Source organism: Emys orbicularis, chromosome 9, assembly GCF_028017835.1.
Source record: "Emys orbicularis isolate rEmyOrb1 chromosome 9, rEmyOrb1.hap1, whole genome shotgun sequence".
In the NCBI taxonomy this organism is placed as follows: Eukaryota; Metazoa; Chordata; order Testudines; family Emydidae; genus Emys; species Emys orbicularis.
In genome coordinates, this window is record NC_088691.1 from 90,878,947 (window position 1) to 90,898,446 (window position 19,500).

Genomic DNA, 19,500 nt, shown 5'->3' on the forward strand with positions numbered 1-19,500 from the left:
ATATACATGTTGTGACGTTATCAGATTAAAATATGACCATGCAAATCATTGTTGCTACCACTGTTGTATAATTGCAACAAATCTTATGCAAAGTGTGACACATGGCCAGAAAGGGTTAAGCATTCTACAGGCTAAATGACCCAATCAACCTGTAGAGACATGTTAGAAAAGTATGAATGGTAATTAGGGCCACTCCATGCTAGATAGGCTAGAACTTTGAAATGCAAACCTGTATTGTTAAGAATTGGAGGTGATACCAATGGTATGTGTGTACTTATAGCATGTTAGATGTTAGCCATGTAAACAGACAGTTCTGTCTGTCACTATAGCTATTGATTCAGAGATCAAAAGGAAATATTAACATTTAAATGAACTGTAAACATAGTAATGTATAGCAAATCACCTTAGAATGGTGGGAAATGGGCAATTGCCTTATGTTAATCTGTATAGCTACTTACCGGTGATGCTTAGAAAATAGGTCTATTTCAAAGTCTCCATAATTGCCTATTGTTCGCCTGAGGACTCCGAGCTGTCAAAGAAGACCTGGAACTTTATAAGAATGGCTGGGGTCCTGATCCTTTTTATCTCAGAGCTACTTGATGCTTCATGCAGGGGAAGCTTAAACTGAAAGGCTGAGATCTCCAGTCCTAACCTGGAACCACCCTGAATATAAACACTGGACTATAACCTATGAACTAATTCTGAAAGAACTCTTTGCAACAACAAAGGTCACCATCTCTACCATGAATCTGAATCTCAAGAACTGTACTCATGTCTGTATGTATACTGATCTTTTAACCAATACACTCTCTCTTTTCTTTTTTAATAAATTTTAGTTTAGTTAATAAGAATTGGCTGTAAGCATGTATTTGGGTAAGATCTGGAATATTCATTAACCCGGGAGGTAATGTGTCCGATCCTTTGGGATTGGTAGAAATTTCTTATATGATTGATAAGATTTTCAGTAATCCTCATCATATTTGACTTGGGTGTCTGGGTGGAGACCTAAGGCTGGGTTGCTTTAGGGGAACTGTGTTGTTAGCTTCTGGGTAACCAGTAAGGTATAATAGAAGCTGTTTTGTGCTGGCTTGGTAAATGTAAATACTGGAATATCCACCAGATTTGGGGATTGTCTGCCCCATTCTTTGCAGCTCACCCTAATTGAGTAACTCCAGTGTGGCTCCCCTGGGACTCCGGTCACACATGTATACATTGCATCTTTTTCCGTCCTATTCAATACATTATGTATCCACCATTAGCTTTACACATCAGTTTCTTTGAAACTCCCTTTATTTATTTTTTGGCAAATTGGAGACAGCTCCTTCCAGGTGTCCACAAAACACTGGTAGCATATACTGGATTGCTGCATCTACAGTTTTAACTACTTTCTCAATAAGTATGTAGGAAATTTAATAGTATAAGAAAAAGCTCTACCAGCGTATATCTATATTGTTTTACAGATCTCAGGGGGACGAGGGGATTTTTAATAAATATAATTATAGGTCCCAATCGTGCAAGTCTTATGCATGTACTTAACTTCATGCACTGTGAGTAGTCCCACTAATATCAAGAGCCCCTATTATGGAATGAGATCTGAAGTCAGTGGGGAGTACTCAGTGCACAAAGCACATGCATAAGTCTTTGCAGGACCTGGGCAATAGCTTGTATGCAAACAATAGAAATATCTATAGCCCCACACCAGCACTGAATACCACCTGGATGGATCTGTGCACTTGTGCAGAGCCCCAATGCCTTCAGTGAGGTTCCGCACAAGGGCAGGGGTCTGCCCATGCAAAGCTCATTGCAGGACAGGAGCCTGTGTTTGCACTGTGAACAGCATTACATTTTTTAAATCTCCATAATTAAGGTTTTACAACAGTCATTTTCTTTTACTGTAGAATTATTCAAACTTTGAAAATTACCCTTTGTTTAAAAACATGGAAATACAACACTGACAAGAAATTTCAAAAATCAAATGAATCCCATATGAATCTTAACAGAACGAAATCTATAAAACCAACTCAGTCTCCAGAGGCAATACTCCATCAAAGCATATTCTTAGTTAAATGTGAGAAAGCTTTAATCAAGAGCCTGTGAACTCTGATGTTAGAAACACATTAGAACAATCTGCTGGGAATACAGACAGCTACAGTATGTCTTGTCACATATCCACTAAGCAAGGACAGATGTTCTCTTCCTATTTTACAAATGTTCAGTCATCTCATTAATTACAATATGTACCAAACTAATAACATTGAGCTGTTTCTAAAGCAGAATTTCTTTTTTCTGCTCTCAAAGGACTAAGCAGTCCCTTTGTCTCTGTGGCTCACGTTGCTCTAAGAACTATTTATGTACAAAAATAAGCTACCAAATTCCCAACACTGCCTGAAGCTAAAGATACCTGAACCATTTACAAAAAAACAAAACAGTAAAACTTTCAAAAATTAACTGTGAACTTGGCAACTTGTGAAACTTACCATTTGTGCTCGGAGGTACATTTGAGCCTGGCTTGCACTCAGGGTAGGAGAAGTGCTCCCCAGCAACATCGTCTGTTGGGTTATACTGCTGCTAGTAGTGTTGGAGGTCTGCGAACGGCTTATTAATTGTGGAGGTGTAGGAGAAGTGGAAAGGTTAATCTATGGAAGTAAAAATGTTACTTTGGTCATGGCCCTTCATCCTGGGTTTTAAAGTCAATCAGCCTTACCAAATACATCAAGGCAGTTGTAGCATCCAAGCTGTAAAGACTTCAACAATATTTTGATCTGAAGTCTATGACTGCTACAGATTCTCATCAAAATAAGTCCGCTACTGTGTGAACGCTCATACGGTACCTTTTTTTTTTATAAGTAGCAATATTAATGTGGCAGTATTATACATTTTCATTATAATAATGCAATTTACATGCAGCCATGCTTGGGCAGTTCAATCCATGAATTGAAGAGTTACTTGTCACCATACGTTTTATTTTTAGTTTTGCATTGAACATGAAACAGAAATAGCTAAAGCGTACACAATACAGAAATATGTGTGGTATGTCACTAGTTTAAGGCACCAATTCAAATCAGTGGCATCAATAATCCACACTGCAACACTATCTACTCCTTTTCTCACACCTTAACACTCATGTGCTGCCCCTGTCTAAATCAGGATGGAAAACGAGTTGTTTACATATCACTACAGAGGTGCATGGTTTTTATATAAATGAAATAAACAACAAAAGAAGAGTTCAGACAGGTACATTTTCAAATGAAGAAATTCACAGTATTTTGGTAAAATTGTAAACTAGTGAAGATAATAAGGAATTAAATTTTAAGCCAACATTTTCACACAGTGTCAAAGATAACTGGCTTCAAATAATTGTGTGTTGGCATAATTCATCAGAATACAGGTTCTAAATAATTAATGATTAATGTGTACATAAAAAAAAAGTAAATGTGGGGCTTAGGTTGCATGAATGTCATTTGGAGGAAGACAAGGCCATTACAAACAAATCCTTAAATACCATTGCCAATTTAAAATTTACACCATGCATTGTATTCTTCGCATGAAAATGCATAATTCCCCATAATGACTGTTTGGTTTAATGTAAGCATGCTTAATGAATGATAAACTGTGATTGTTGGATCAATAGGTGTTTTGTTTTTGTGAGCTGTGAATGGAAGTTCTAGCTAAAGAATGAATGCACTGGAGAAGTCAGCAATTAATTTATTATGGTTGAACAGAAACAAAACTAATTAATAAAAAGGTTATTTTCCTCTGGCTAATTTACCAGAGTTACCATGAAATGAAGAAAAGATAGCATAGATTTCATCTGATGATGCCAGTTGTTTGTAATATCCAAAGAATTTCACTTATTTTATGCTAAATGGCCACAGAACATTAAAAGTCAAAGATTTAGTGTGAAGTGTAGTTGTAGCTGTGTCAGTCCCAGGATATTTAGCAGGGCTTTGGAGCTGTGCTCCGGCTCCGCTCCAGCTCCAGGCAAAAACTTGCAGCTCCACTGCTCTGCGCTCCAGCTCCGGGCTCTGCTCCAAAGCTTTGATATTTAGAGAGACAAGCTTGTTCTCTCTAAATATTTAGTAGTCTATTATAATTGTTAGTAATCCTACCAATTACTATAAATTAGTTTAATATAAAGTGAATTACTACAAAGTGAAAAATAAGATTAGCGGCTCAGAATTAAGCTAACTATGAAAAACATTAAGATACAAATATTTTGCAAGCATATTAATCTGTCACATCTAGTTTTTCAAAGCTATTCCATTATACAATATTCAAAAGTAGAACCTATTGAAATAGTTAAATCTGTCTTCCTGAGATTTACGATGTTTAGACTTTGAAGATGTTACACTTTCCAGCATCACCACATTAAAATTTTGTTATTCTTGCATTGGCTTTCAAAGAATCAGAATCTCAAAATTATGTATAATCGCTTGTCTGATTTCTGTATACAGTTATCATGAATGCATACACAAACCAGGTATGAGATGGCCAGAAATACTTAACTGGCCAATTTTTATACCTAAATGCTCAATTTAAATTCACAATGACAATACCTAGTGTTACAAAATTAGAAATTTGATGCAACAGTGGGCTTCTGAGATTTTGAAAAATTAATCAGTCCTCAGCATTTCCAGTTAACAGATGCAAGTTAACAGACTGACAAGCACTTGTGTAATAGCTCCCTACTAAACACATGTATTTTATGAGAACATAACTGCAAAAAAAAGTATGTCATACAAATAAGGTGTGGTATTTTAAAGGAACAGCATTGAAAATCTGTAATTGTAGAGGCCAAACAAAGTGCTTCTATTTTTGCACTACACCAGAGGTTTTCAACCCTTAGGGGTCCACAGACTGTGTCTAAGGGCGCCACAAAAGGTTGTGGTTACCATATAACAGTGGTTTTCAACCTGGGGTCCGCAGACTGTCTAAGTCTTCCATGGGTCCACACCTCCATTTGAAATTTTTTTTAAGGGTCCGCAAATGAAAAAAGGTTGAAAACCACTGCACTACACATAGTGGCCTGTAATTAATAAATAATAATTGGGTATTTGTGTACTTTAACACTGTGTCTCAATCAGAATATGAAACAATAATTAGTATAAAGGGTAATGTTGTGGAAACGGATTAATCTAAACAGCTACCACGAATAGATACTTACTGAATGTGGTACAAGCCAGCAATTAATATTTTAAGAAAAATATTAACTTTAGACACCCAAATATTAAGTGCCTAAATCCATATTTAGGCACACGAATAAAAGTGGCCTGATCTTTTAAGGTGCTAACTACTCACAGCTTGCTCGACAGCTCTGAAGATCAAGCAATTTTATTTTATCTACCCACATATGGGTTTAGTTGCCTAATTTTAGATATTCAAGTTTGAAAATTTTGGCCAATAACTCTAAAATATTATGCAACTTAATGTTAAATTGTGCTTCCTAGAAATTGTACTTAATATTTTCTTAAGATAAAGGTTGAGATTTTCAAAGGGGAATTGGGCAACTAACTAACTTGGATTCCTTTGAAAATCCCAGACTAATTGGGGTGCTAGTTGAACACATGATGTCCTTTTAGGGGAGGGTCTCTTACATTAATGAATGGATTCTATGATCTAATACATCTTTTTACCTCTAACTACTACAGTCTCGTTATGCACCTACTTCTCATTATGTTGCAATAATTTTAGTCAGATTTATTTATTTTAAACATGAAAAATGTTTTTTCTTTACAAGAAGTTGCATTATAGCCACTGAAGGCTAGGATGGGATACAGAACCTTACCGAGGTCTGTGACATTCTTGACTGCTGAGTGACGCTCCCAGTAGGGGATGAACACTGCCTTCCACCCGACAGGCTTGCCTAAATAGCAAGAACACGTGTTAAATATGTCATCTAAGCGGAAATAAAAAATGTTTAAATAACACTGATATTATTACATGAGCCAACAGAAACCCACCTCTAGTTTTACCCTTTCTCTGAATTACCAGTAAAAATAAATAAATTGTACCCAGTAGAGATAGGGATATGTTTACAGCATAGTGCAATCCAAACTATGGGCCCTAAACTGCATGGTGCCCAATGTCCTCAATTCACATTAATATGAAGGCACTCAGAACTTTGCAGGCTTTGTACCTCTGAGAGGAACACAAACTAACAGAAACCAGGAAAGTGTTAATGATGGAGCTGGATGTTTAGTCCACTACATACAGCACTGAAAACTTACATGACAGACCACTGATGTTGAAGTGTAAAAATCAGTCCTCACTAAAATCCTTATGAAATTGATTTGCACTGTGATAAAAATCCTCATAAAATACCTTCCAAAGATAATTACACATGCTCCAAAAACACTTTTCAGAGTTAAATGTTTGGTCATTTCAGTTATTTTTTCAAAAGAGAAAGCAATGCAATAATTGAATGGCATAAACTCTGAAACAAGTTTCACCCTCCATTTTTGTTTAGCACCCAAAACTACTTGGTCATTTTTAAATGATAAATTCCAAAACACTAAAAGGTCAAAATATTTTGAAATTTGAGAGGAAAAAAGTTTATTTCCAGCAAGGCTTTGCATTCCTGGTTGCAGCAGGAACCAAATTTTTATGGCTAAGACAAAAACCTCTCACAATATGGGGTGAAGAACATCAGCCTTTCCATTCTAAATTATAAGTGCACAAGCATTTCTGTAATTGTATTCTGGATGATTTTTACTGCCATATAATTCTTAATTCTAAAACTAAATCCTGTGGAGACCCATTTAATGGACAAAAAACAAAATTAAGTTTTTCAGTAGCAGATCATGTAAATAAATGAAGGTTTCCCTCAATTTTTACAGCTTCTGCCTGTCACAATTGCTTAAAAATTGTATTCGTCTCTCTATTGTTGGCTACCTTTGAATTTGGGGGTGAGAGGAGGGTTACCAGCAACGTGGATAACAGCCTAAAACATATATGAACAGCAAGGAAACAGGATCCACTTTCTAATTAAGAATGCAATCCCACTATGCTTACTCACATGAGACGTCCCCCATATATTTTAATATGTACTCACATGAGTAAGGATTACAAGGTCAAGTCCTGTGTGGATTATATTTAATTGTCTTAAATTCAAGGTCCTTTATTGAACATGGATGCAACATCAGTTACCTTCTTCTGAGTCATCTCAATTTTAGGCTGAGATCATGTGACTGTCTCAGGCAATCAGCATGATCCAGTGGAAGAGGTACACGACTGTGATCCATCAACTCCCGAGTCCTAATCCTATGTCTGACAAAATGAAGCTGTATAGCCTTGAGGTCTTTAACTCTTCATGTCTCAGCCTCTCCATGTGTAAAATGATAATTACTTCTCTCACCAGGATACCATTTCCTTTCAAATAACCACTGAGGACAATGGAAGTCTTTCCATTAACTTTAATGACCATTGGATAAGGCTTATTGTGATGATTAATGCTAAAGCCTTTGCAAATGGGAACAGAATATGGCATTGTCTCGTACTTTCTTTTCCAATTTCAGAATTACAACTAAGGTTTGTTGTAACTTATTACGTACCTATATTCCTTGGCATGATTCACTAAAATTAAGTACCAAAATAAGATATAACACTAATTATTTTTATTTTATCTGTATTGGGGAGTATTATGTTCCTTCCCCCCCACCCATATTTTGGGAAGGGGGGTTGAGGGTTGGAGAAGTTTCGATCTTTTCTGTTAACATCATTAAGTCCTTTATTGTACCATATAAGTATCTGTATAGTTTATTTTAATATATGTAATGGACACCCAGAGCATTGGATGAGCACCTACTGAGATTCTTACAAAACTAAAAATATTCAAGTGGGTTTGCAGTCCACACAGAGACAATTAAAAGAATAAAGTCACTAAAATACTACAATGAATTATTGTGAGGTATTTAGACATGCACAGTAAAGCTGTTATTAGGTTTGGTAATGGTTTACGTTTTTCATCCTAGAACATTAGTTTTAGACATGTGATCCAGAGAGCCCTCAATGCCAACTGACAGAGGGCCCATCATACTGTAGTTCATATCAGGCCGGACACACACACTATGCACTGTTGTCATAATACGTATCTAAATGGTGTCTTGTAAGATATTATATGTAAACTGATGACACGCTGGTTCCAAAAATTATTGTGTGATATATATACAGTTTGTGTACAAAGAGTTGTGTGTGTGCTAGAAATATGTGCTTATGACGTGCTTGGGAGGCAGTGCATACACTAAGTTGACAGCCTAAACAAAGGAATGTGGATTTGCCTATCTGACCATCTTGATTGCAGGCAAAGGACAATGAAAATAAATTTACATATAAGGTAAACAAAGCCATCAAACTAACAAATGGAAGGAGGAGGTTAGTGAGCTCACCAGGGGACAGAACCTGTACCAGGATGCCTTCCTGGCTCTTAAGGCAGAGACAATGGGCTTTGGGTAACATAAGGGGAGCAAAAAGACCTTTTAGCTAGCCATTACTTAGGGGACATAGCATACAGTACACTTTCAGCCTGTGAAAGTTGGGTCCTGTCATCTGAAAGGTTGGGGACGCTGGTAATCTGATATAAGTAAGAAAACTGCTTAGGCAAAGATTGTATCTTGCTAAAATTAAGTTTTAGCCAATAGAAAGTATGTTTTGTTTTGTACATAACCATACCTGTCTCCTTCTCTTGCTTAGTATCACTAAAATCTCTTCGTTAATAAACTTTTTTTAAATTTTACTATGAATCATCTCAGTGCCGTTATACTGAAGTAAATGCAAGTCTTCAGCTAAGTTAACAGAATAATATGTACGCTGTCTCTTTGGAGGGAGAAAACTTAATTTCTGTGAGTGTCCAGTGAGAGAGACCGCACACTGAGGGAGGAACTGGGGTTCAGTGATTGTTACCTGCAAGGCAAGATTAACGCTGGCAGAGTCTTGAGGAGTTTGCTGGTGAAGCAGACAAGTTGCTTTGGCAGGGAGCGGAGACACAGTTTAATCTCCAGCAAAACTCACTCTTGCTGAGGCAGAGAGGTAACATGGTGGCTCACAGTTCTGGGTGTCCTAAGCAGAACATCACAACATATTTAAGTCTCACCTGCGGAACAGCTGCCAGACTCTGAAACTGGGTACTGCTTAAGTGCTGCTGTTGTAGAGCGGCAGTCTGCAACATTAAATGCTGCTGTTGGGCTGCATACATCTGCTGAAGATACTGAGCAGCTGAGCTAGGGGGACGATGCAAGGCCTGTTGAATAACCTGCAATATACCAATAAGTAACAAATCACAATTACAAAATACTAGGGCTGTCAAGCGATTAAAAAACTTAATCGTAATTAATTGCACTGTTAAACAATAATAGAATACCATTTATTTAAATATTTTTGGATGTTTTCTACATTTTCAAATATATTCATTTCAGTTACAACACAGAATACAAAGTGTACAGTGCTCACTTTATATTTATTTTTGATTACAAATATTTTGCACTGTAAAAAACAAAAGAAATAGTATTTTTCAATTCACCTAATACAAGTACTGTAGTGCAATCTCTTTATCATGAAAGTAGAACTTACAAATGTAGAATTATGTACAAAAAAATAACTGTATTAAAAAATAAAACAAAGTCCACTCAGTCCTACTTCAGCCAATCGCTCAGACAAACAAGTTTAGTTACAATTTGCAGGAGACAACGTTGCCCACTTCTTATTTACAATGTTACCTGAAAGTGAGAACAGGGATACTCCTGGCACTGTTGTAGCTGGCTTCCTAAGATATTTACGTGCCAGATGCGCTAAAGATTCATATGTCCCTTCATGCTTCAACTACCATTCCAAAGGACATGAGTCCATGCTGATGATGGATTCTGCTCAATAACAATCCAAAGCAGCATGGACCGATGCATGTTCATTTTCATTATCTGAGTCAGATACCACCAGCAGAAGGTTGATTTTCTTTGTTGGTGGTTCAGGTTCTGCAGTTTCTGCATCGGAGTGTTGCTCTTTTAAGACTTCTGAAAGCATGCTCCACACCTCGTCCCTCTCAGATTTTGGAAGGCACTTCAGATTCTTAAACCTTGGGTCAAGTGCTGTAGCTATCTTCAGAAATCTCACATTGGTACCTTCTTTGCATTTTGTCAAATCTGCAGTGAAAATGTTCTTAAAATGAACATGTGTTGGGGTCATCATCCAAGACTGCTATAACGTGAAATATATGGCAGAATGTGGGTAAAACAGAACAGGAGACCTACAGTTCTCCCCCAAAGAGTTCAGTCACAAATTTAATCAAATCATTCTTTTTTTAAATTAGCGTCATCAGCATGGAAGCTTGTCCTCTGGAATGGTGGCTGAAGCATGAAGGGGAATATGAATGTTTAGCATATCTGGTACGTAAATACCTTGCAATGCCAGCTACAAAAGTGCCATGCAAATGCCTGCTCTCACTTTCTGGTTACATTGTAAATAAGAAGAGAACAGTATTATCTCCTGTCAATGTAAACAAACTTGTTTGTCTTAGCAATTGGCTGAACAAGAAGTAGGACTGAGTGGACTTGTAGGCGCTGAAGTTTTACTTTTTTTTTTTTTTTTTTGGTTACATAACTGCACTCAAAAACAATCTACATTTGTAAGTTTCATTTTCACGACAAAGATTGCACTACAATGCTTGTATGAGGTGAATTGAAAAAAATCCAAAATTTTTAATAAATGTCAATTTGTATTCTATTGCTTAATAGTGCAATTAAAACTGCGATTAATTTTTTTGAGTTAATCGCGTGAGTTAACTGCAATTAATCGACAGCCCTACAAAATACTAAACTATTTTAATTTTGATAGTGCTATAATGGAAGTTAACCATTGCAAGAAAATAAAAAACAAACAAACACTCCCCCACCCCACCCCCCAACACCTGCATAACTCTAAACTTCCTACATAATCATTGTTCAAGTGAATTATAGATTGTAACTAACACACACATTCTGGTCTACAGTATAAGCCTGTTCTTTGACAATCCACATTATATAGCGCCTTTCAGCTCAATTGTTCCCAAATCATTTTACAAATAAAATACATACTATAGAGCACTACTGAAATACTGGTTCTTCTGAGGTGAATGATAGATAAGCAAAGCAGATAACTGGCACTAAGAAACGTTACACAACAGCCGGGATTGGAGATAAAAGACTGGCAAGAACACTGGGGCAACCTTCTACACCTACTCTTCGAAAATGTGTCACAGGCCCTTTAGGATAAAATTCTAGCTCCAATGAAGTCAATGGGAGTTTTACCGCTGACTTCAATGAAGCCATGATATTATTAATGTCTATGCACATTGGTTTTTAAAGGTCTCGTCAGAAAAACCTCACATACAACCTTATAAAATACATGGTACGCAATTTATTTATGCAAAAGACTGGTGAGCTGAGCTGACCCTTGTCATGACAAGGCTGTGGTTCCAGGGAATCTAGATATTTCATCCACTCCACTACTTATGATCATGATAACAAATCTAGTCTGTATATTGTAAGATTCAAGTCAGCAGCACTGTTTCTACCACTGAAAGTTTTTGTTGACAATCAATATTTCATAAAAATACTCAAACAAGCCAGACAGTAAGAACCAGAAGGGAAAGCAAGAGTGAAACTTTTAACTTACTAGCATGCAGCACTGCCCAATTTATTTTTATAAGCCAGTACTGTTTCCTATGTTTGAGTTTTTAATCAGTAAACATTGGTTATGAATTTCCTTTCCATTCCTCTGTACACTACATCAGAGGTTCTCAACCTTTTTCTTTCTGAGGCCCCCCCAACATGCTATAAAAACTCCCCAGCCCACCTGTGCCACACAACTGTTTTTCTACATATCCAGTAGATTAAAAGCCAGGGCCGGGGTTAGGGGGTAGCAAGCAAGGCAGCGGTCACAGGGGGCCCAAGTTGCTTGGGCTTCGGCTTCAGCCTCGCATTCAGCTTTCTGCCCTGGGCTCCTGCAAGTCTAACACTGGCTTTGCTCTCTTATTTTGGAGGCCCCCCTGAAACCTGCTTGTGGCCCCCCAGGAGGCCCCGGATCCCTGGTTGAGAACCTCTGCACTACATCACAGCCCAGTACCTGTACAGCATGTCTGTCGGAGCCACTGTAGACAGATATCTGTGGTGGTTGTGTCCGAGAGGAGGAGGTGGTGGTGATGGTAGTTGTACATGCAGAACACGTCGTTGCATTTGATTCATTCTCCATAGCAGTGCAATGTTCTTTCAGTCTGGCAGGAAATTCAAGCAGTTCATTTATACTAGTACATGATGTACTGAATTTAAAGAAAAAAAATCTAAATGATTCCAAAAAAATAATCATGGACAATTTATGTTAATTCCTAAGAAAAGGACTCATTGTATATCACTTGTGGACAGGCAGACATAGAATAGCTTCACAAGCTTAAAACTATTTCAAATTATTAGGTATAATACACATAAGCTACATCAAAAACTACATCAATAAACTACTACTTTAGGCATCACCGTCAAAACTGTATACCACCAAGCTACACATTATATCACCATCCTCCAAAGAAGCACAGTGGGAAAGCCACAGGCTACTCACATCATGCACCTGCACCAAGATAAAGTTTCTGAAACAAAAATCATTGGTGGTTCACTTTTGCCCTCAGGAGACAAGACTGTGGGAAAATTCCTTTTACTTCTCTGCTGCCTTATAAAGAAGAGCAGTATTTTACGAAGGGAGTCTTCTTATCTATTCTGGCCTCTCTTTACCCACTAACTGAAATAGCACATTCCATTCACTTAATGCAGATCTCCTCAGCTCTCCTAACCAACCTTTCTTTCTTTCTTCTGTAGAAGATGACTTCTCTTCATAGAAGTCTTGTTTAAAATTTAAGTAAACTCACTATGAGTTTCTGGTAGAGTTAACATTTTTGTTCCATTTTCTGTTTCAGTATGGTCAGAGCAACAATAAAGAGGAGGGCTACTATTTTTGGAAGGAGTAGGATCATGGGAGAACATACTTTTTCTTTTACTTTATGTTTTTAAGAGAAGGTAGCAGAGCACAGAAAGCAGTCCTTTAGAAAGTTGCAGACAAACTGCATTCTAAGAGCATAACAAAGCTCTGTAGAGTGCTATCCTACAGCACATAACTTGTAATAATCAATACATTCTAACAAACGTGATAATCTAGGACTTCACACTTGTCACTATGCTGCTTGCCATGGCCATTATGAACCTCATGGCAGTAGTGGGAAAATAACTCAGAATTCTTGCTCCAAAAGCATAGGCCTCCTACCACTTGGGCTGAAAGAGAATCTCCATCTGTAAAATGGGAATAATAATACTTGTTTGCAAAGTGCTTGGAGATCTACTAATGAAAAATGATATGTAAGAGTTAGGTACAGTATCATCATCATCAGGTGTTATGTATAGGGCTTATGGTACAAAGCTGACCAGTTCTGATACTCTCCAGCAGAGGAGAACAGCCTTATGTGCACATGCCAGTATCATTCAATATTAAGAAAAAAATGTAACAGGTAATATAAAGGCAAACTGTACAGTATTGTATCTCCCTCCTGTCCAGGATCTTGGGTGCACTTCAATGAAACATTTACATTTAAAATTTCTCTTTCCGGTTTGAGCAGAATCTTGTATAATTCAACTAAGTTATCATGAATACAGGGAATCACTCGATGTTTAATTTTCATAACTGATAAGTATTTTGGAGGTACAACACTGGCTATGTGTGTGATGCATCCGCCTCTAGTGGCTGATCCACAGGAGGCCAACAGGCTACTATTTCTGCGAGATAATAGTTACTCCTTTATCTTAAATTAGGGTGACCAGATACCAACTGTGAAAAAACAGGGTGGGGGGTAATAGGCACCTATATAATAAAAAGTCCCAAAAAACAGGACTATCCCTTTAAAAACGGGACATCTGGTCACTCTAGCTTAAATGGTCCCACTTGCTCAAAAAGAGTTTATTCTTCCAACTTTCCCTAGCATTAATTTGTTGACAATGAATTCAATAATTATATGAAGAAAATATACTATAATTATGCAGAGTTTTTGTTATATTTAGTTTGAGATCCAATCTTAAACGCAGTGGGTGCATAACTCACTCAAATCAACCCTGCTCTGGTATTTTTACCACTGATTGCATGGAGAGGGCTTAACAGAACAGGGTCCTTCATTGGTGGCACCTAGGTGCTATCACAGTACAAACAATAGTAATGGAAGCAACATTTGGACATTTTATGTGTGTCTGAAAGAAAAAGAGAACACTATCTTCTCTATTGATTGTTTAGAAAGAACTACAGGTATTTCATTAGGCGACAGCTAACATGATCTTTTGTTAGCTCAAGTAACAGAGACCTATAATTTTTGAGAAATTTGTATTTTTGGGGTTGAAGAGGCTGGAATCCAGAATCAGTTCAGCAGGTGCATGATAATTTATGACACAGAGGATAACCTCTCCATACTGAAGGTTGAAACCATAGTCCCTTTATAAGACTGACTTGATCCCGTTCGCATAGAGCAGCTACATCCCTCGGCCCGCGCCACTTCCCGCAGCCCCCATCGGCCTGGAGCGGTGAACCGCGGCCAGTGGGAGCTGCGATCAGCCGAACCTGCGGACACGGCAGGTAAACAAACCGGCCCGGCCTGCCAGGGGCTTTCCCTGAACAAGCGGGGGACCGACTTTGAGAACCACTGCTCTAGTGTAGACATAGCCTTAGACTAGGGTTACCATATTCAAACATTTAAAAATGAGGACACTCCACGGGGCCCCGGTCCTGCCCCCAGCCCTGCCCCAACTCCGCCCCGCCCCGCCCCCACCCCTTCCCCACCCCCATTCCAACCCTTTCCCCAAAGTCCCTGCCCCAACTCTGCCCCCTCCTCTGAGCACCCCACATTCCCCCTCCCGCTCTGATCTTGGTTGGGGGTTGCTAAGTGCTTCCCTGCTCCCCACTCGCCCTGCAGCCTCTGTGACCCCTGCTCCCCACTCGCCCTGCAGCCCCTACACCCCCCCGCCCCTGCATCCTCTGCGCCCCCCACCTGCCCTGCCCCTGCAGCCTCTATGCCCTTGCCTGCCCTGCTCCTCCTCGCCCTGCAGCCTCTGCACCCCCCCCCCCCGCCTGCCCAGCTCCCCCGGCAGCCTCTGCCTGGCGGGGGCTTCGGATGCTCAGCAGCGACCGGGGCAGCGCGGGTCCCTGCAGCCCCGGCACACGCCGCACTCCCTGCCCCGCGCCGCAGCCTCCTTCCTGCCGCGCGGGGTGATGGGGCCACAGGAAGGGTCCCCCAGTGGCCGGGGAGTCCCCGCCCGCGAGGGAAGCCCAAGCCGTTGGCTGGGCCCGGCCTCCCCGTGGTCCTGCGGGCTTGGCTGGGGCGCGTGGTCCACCCGGCCTCTGGGGGCAGCAGCAGCCCCATCGCCGCCTTCTGCGGCTGCGCCCCCCCCTTCCCCTGCCCGAGCTCGCTACAATGTAGCCGGGCGGCTGGGCTGCACTGCGGACCCGGCGGGTTGTGCTGGGGCCAGGCCAGACCCTGGCTTATGCTGCCTCCCTATTTCCCCGGACATGTCCGGCTTTTTGGCAATTCCCCCCGGACGGGGATTTGAGTACCAAAAAGCCGGACATGTCCGGGGAAATCCGGACGTATGGTAACCCTACCTTAGACTAGAATTTGGAGCAACCCAAGCAACAAGCAACTAAGTGAACCCATAAAATTATCAGATGACAGAGGCATCAAACACCAGGAACCAGTAGAACCACAGTGTTAAGGGGATAGAGTGAAACCTGTTCAGCTATATCCGGTGGTACTTCAGTTTTGCCAAGAAGATCCTATGCAGGTTAATCACAAACCCAAGTAACCCAAGAGTCCATGAAACTGCCTGATGAGGCCTACCCACCCCAGCAGTCTCCACCCTCCCCCACCCCCACACCGTGCCCTCAGCAGATTGCCCTATGGTAGAAAAAAATCCCACCCGCCACTGCCCTCCCCGTGCCACCACCCACTTTAAGACACACCACACCGCTGCCCTGAGCCACCCACCCCATGACCCCAGCGCTATACAGCCTCCCACCATGATACTGCCACCTCTGGGCCAGGCCACCCACCACCGCATCCCACTTCAGGCCAGGTCACCGCCCCCTCAGGCCACCCACTGAGCCACCGCCCCCTCAGTGCGGCGGGCAGGCCAAGATGGGGCCCCTGGTGGGGGCAGCGTGGCAGGCAGGAGCCCTAGAGCCAGGAGGGGCCCATGGCCCAGCGCCCGGCGATGCCCTGCCTGGCACCCGCTGTCAGACGGGACAGGGGAACGGCTCCCTGCATGAGAGTGGCCCAAGGTCGCCGCGTTATCAAGTCCCAGTTCCCGGCCCCGCCCGCAGCCGCTTCCCCCTCCCCCATCCACCCCAGCAGGACCGGATTCGCCTCGACCGAATTACTCACTCCGCTTCCGCCATCTTCTCTCCTCCCTCACGGGGAGGCATTGCGCATGCGCCCCGCCGCCGGGAGGTCGGAGTCGGGGGAAAGGGGGAGTTGTGAGCCCCCGGCTCCAGACGTCTCGCCCCACGGCTGCAGGTACCTCACCTAGCAGCGCGGTCCTCGGATCTGTGTGGGCGCCATAGTGTGGCAGACAGCTGCTCCTCCGAGTCCTACTCCCCTCACGCTGCCCAGCCGACACAGCTTGTGTTATCAATAAGCTTCTCCTAAGTCGCCACAGACTTAAAGGGGGCGTGGGAGGCGGAGGGCTAATGGCCGTGGCCCAGGGTCAGGGGAGTTTTTAGGGGACTGTTACCATTTTAATCAAGTCCTGTATCCCAAAAATGCCTCCAGCCAGGGCCCATGAAAGGTTATCGGGGTCATGGTAAAATGGTGGCTGCGCTTTAGCCCAACACAATTGCACTCCCTCCAGTCCTCCCCAATGTTTGTTTTTGGAAAAATCTAAAGAGGGCACAGGAGACAGGTTTCCGAGTAGCAGCCGTGTTGTTCTTTTTGCGGATACAGACTAGGAGTAGTTGTGGCACCTTAGGCCTGGTCTACACTTACCCCCCAAGTCGAAGTAAGGTACGCAAATTCAGCTACGTGAATAACGTAGCTGAATTCGACATACCTTACTTCGAATTTACCGCGGTCCACACGCGGCAGGCAGGCTCCCCCGTCGACTTCGCGGTACTCCTCTCGCGGAGCTGGAGTACCGCAGTCGACGGGGATCACTTCCTGGTTCGATTTATCGCGTCCACACCAGACGCGATAAATCGAACTCGGAACTTCGATCCGCAGCCGTCGAACTACCGCGTAAGTGTAGACTAGCCCTTAGAGACACGAAAGCTTATGCTCAAATAAATTTGTTAGTCTCTAAGGTGCCACAAGTACTCCTGTTCTTTTTACAGGAGACAGGCTGGTCAGAATTAGAGGGTAGCTAGAGCATGGGACTGAGACAAAGGGAAACCTGGATTCCGTTCCCAACCCTGTCGCTTAAGGCCTGATTTTCAGAGGTACCAGCCTTCACATCTCCCCCTGAAAATAATGAGACCTGCAAGAGGTCGACAACTCTGAAACTCTTTGCACTCAGTTTCCCCCTCATTAAATCTGTATAACTAAATGTTCTTCTCAGAGATGTTGAGGGGTAAATTAGTTAACATTTGTAAATCACTTTAATTTGTAAGTATTTTAAGATCCTTGGATAGAAGGCACTATAGAAATGCAACTAATATATATATTCATCCAACAATAAAAATAAAATATATTAATTTCCCCTTTGATATCACACATTCAATGATGTTATTGTGACTCATGACCACAGAATGGGGTGCAGAGTGTGGGAGGAGGCTCAGGGCAGGGGGTTGAGGTGCAGGAGGGGTGCGGCAGGGGGTTGGGTGCAGGAGGGATGCGGAGTGCGGCAGGGAGTTGGGGTGAAGGAGGAGTTTGGGGTGCAGGCTCCAGCCTGGCGCAGCACAGGGGTGGCAGTGGCACGCACCGGGGCCAGGGCAGGCTCCCTGCCTGCCTGCCCTGGCCCCGGCCCCGCGCCGCTCCCGGAAGTGGCCGGCACCATGTCCCTGCAGCCCCTGGGGGAGGGGGGGCAGAGGGCTCTGCGCGCTGCCTCCCCCCCCCCACGAGTACCTCCCCCGAAGCTTCCATTGGCCACAGTTCCCTGTTCCCGGCCAATGGGAGCTGCAGAGGGCGGTGCCTGCAGGCGAAGGCAGCATGTGGAGCCCTCTGCCCCCCAGGGGCCGGAGGGACATGGTGCTGGCCGCTTCTGGGAGCAGGGCCCAAGGTCAGCGGCGTATTATCGCCTGGGCCGAGAAGGCCTAGGCCTAGGGCGGCAAATGTGAGCACCCACAGAGAAGCTCCCCTGCTCCAGCTTGCCTCCTCCGTGAGCGCGCCGCCACGTCCTGTTTCTCTCCCCTCCCTCCCAGTGCTTGCACCGCGAAACAGCTGTTTCGCGGGGCAGGGAGGGAGGGGGGAGGAGGGGGAACGCGGCACGCTGTGGAAAGAGGCAGGGCCGGGGGCAGGGATTTGGGGAAGGGATCCAATAGGGGCAGAGAGGGGGTGGAGTTGGGGCAGGACAGTGGGGAAGGGATTGGAATGGGGGCGGGGAAAGGGTGGAGTTGGGGCGGGGCCAGGGGCGCAGGGCGGCAATTATTTCAGGGCCTAGGGGCAGCAAAATCATTAATCCACCACTGCCCCTGGTGCCATGGGGGTGGCAATCCCGTGGGCCGCAGAGGCGGCTCTATGTATTTTGCTGCCCCAAGCACGGCAGTCAGGTGGTTTTCGGTGGCACGCCTGCGGGCGGTCCGCTGGTAACGCAGATTCGGTGGCATGCCTGCGGGAGGTCCGCCGGTCCCGCACCTTCGGCGTACCCGCCGCCGAATTGCCGCCGAAGCCGCGGGACCGGCGGACCTCCCGCAGGCATGCCGCCAAAGGCAGCCTGACTGCCACCCTCACGGCGACTGGCAGGCCGCCCCCCACGGCTTGCCGCCCCAGGCACGCGCTTGGTGCACTGGTGCCTGGAGCTGCCCCTGGTGGGCCGGATCCAAAGCCCTAACGGGCCAGATTCAGCCTGCAGGCTGTAGTTTGCCCAACCCTGTCCTACAGATTACAAGAGCCCTCGATTCTCACTGGGTGAAATCCAGATGCCATTGAAGTCAATGGGAGTTTTGCCATTTATTTCAATGGGGTCAGGATTTCACCCATTAACTTCAAAGGGAGTTGAGGGCATTCAGTACTTTCTAGGAGGTGCTTAGCATCTCACAGGACTGGTTCTCATGGGCCTGATTTTGTATCCACTGATGCCAAGGACGAGGGGGGTCTTTTCATTGACTTAAGTGGATGCCTGGATGGGCCACACTGAGAATGCCACACTCAGGGCAGACTGCAAGAAACAGGGCAGACAATCCCCAAAACTGGCGGTTTATTCTATAATTATATTAGCCAAGCCAGTAACAAAACAGCTTGTGTAATGCCACAGTGGTTAACAAGAAGCCAAATACAGTCACCATTAGGCAATCCAGCCCCTGGATCGC

The 19,500-nt window shown here is 43.3% G+C and overlaps 1 protein-coding gene across 1 annotated transcript in view; it reads right to left on the bottom strand.

The window, feature by feature from the left end:
• Nucleotides 1–16,525, bottom strand: part of PHC3 (polyhomeotic homolog 3) — a 90,889-nt gene extending 74,364 nt beyond the window's left edge. The window contains exons 1-5 of the mRNA XM_065410847.1: nt 16,424–16,525; nt 12,091–12,238; nt 9,089–9,247; nt 5,786–5,863; nt 2,478–2,636 (exon numbers count right to left, since the gene is read on the bottom strand). Of these exons, the coding sequence (XP_065266919.1) occupies nt 2,478–2,636; nt 5,786–5,863; nt 9,089–9,247; nt 12,091–12,238; nt 16,424–16,464 (585 nt within the window). The 5' untranslated portion in view covers nt 16,465–16,525. The remainder of the gene's footprint in view (nt 1–2,477; nt 2,637–5,785; nt 5,864–9,088; nt 9,248–12,090; nt 12,239–16,423) is intronic.
• Nucleotides 16,526–19,500: the final 2,975 nt, after the last annotated feature.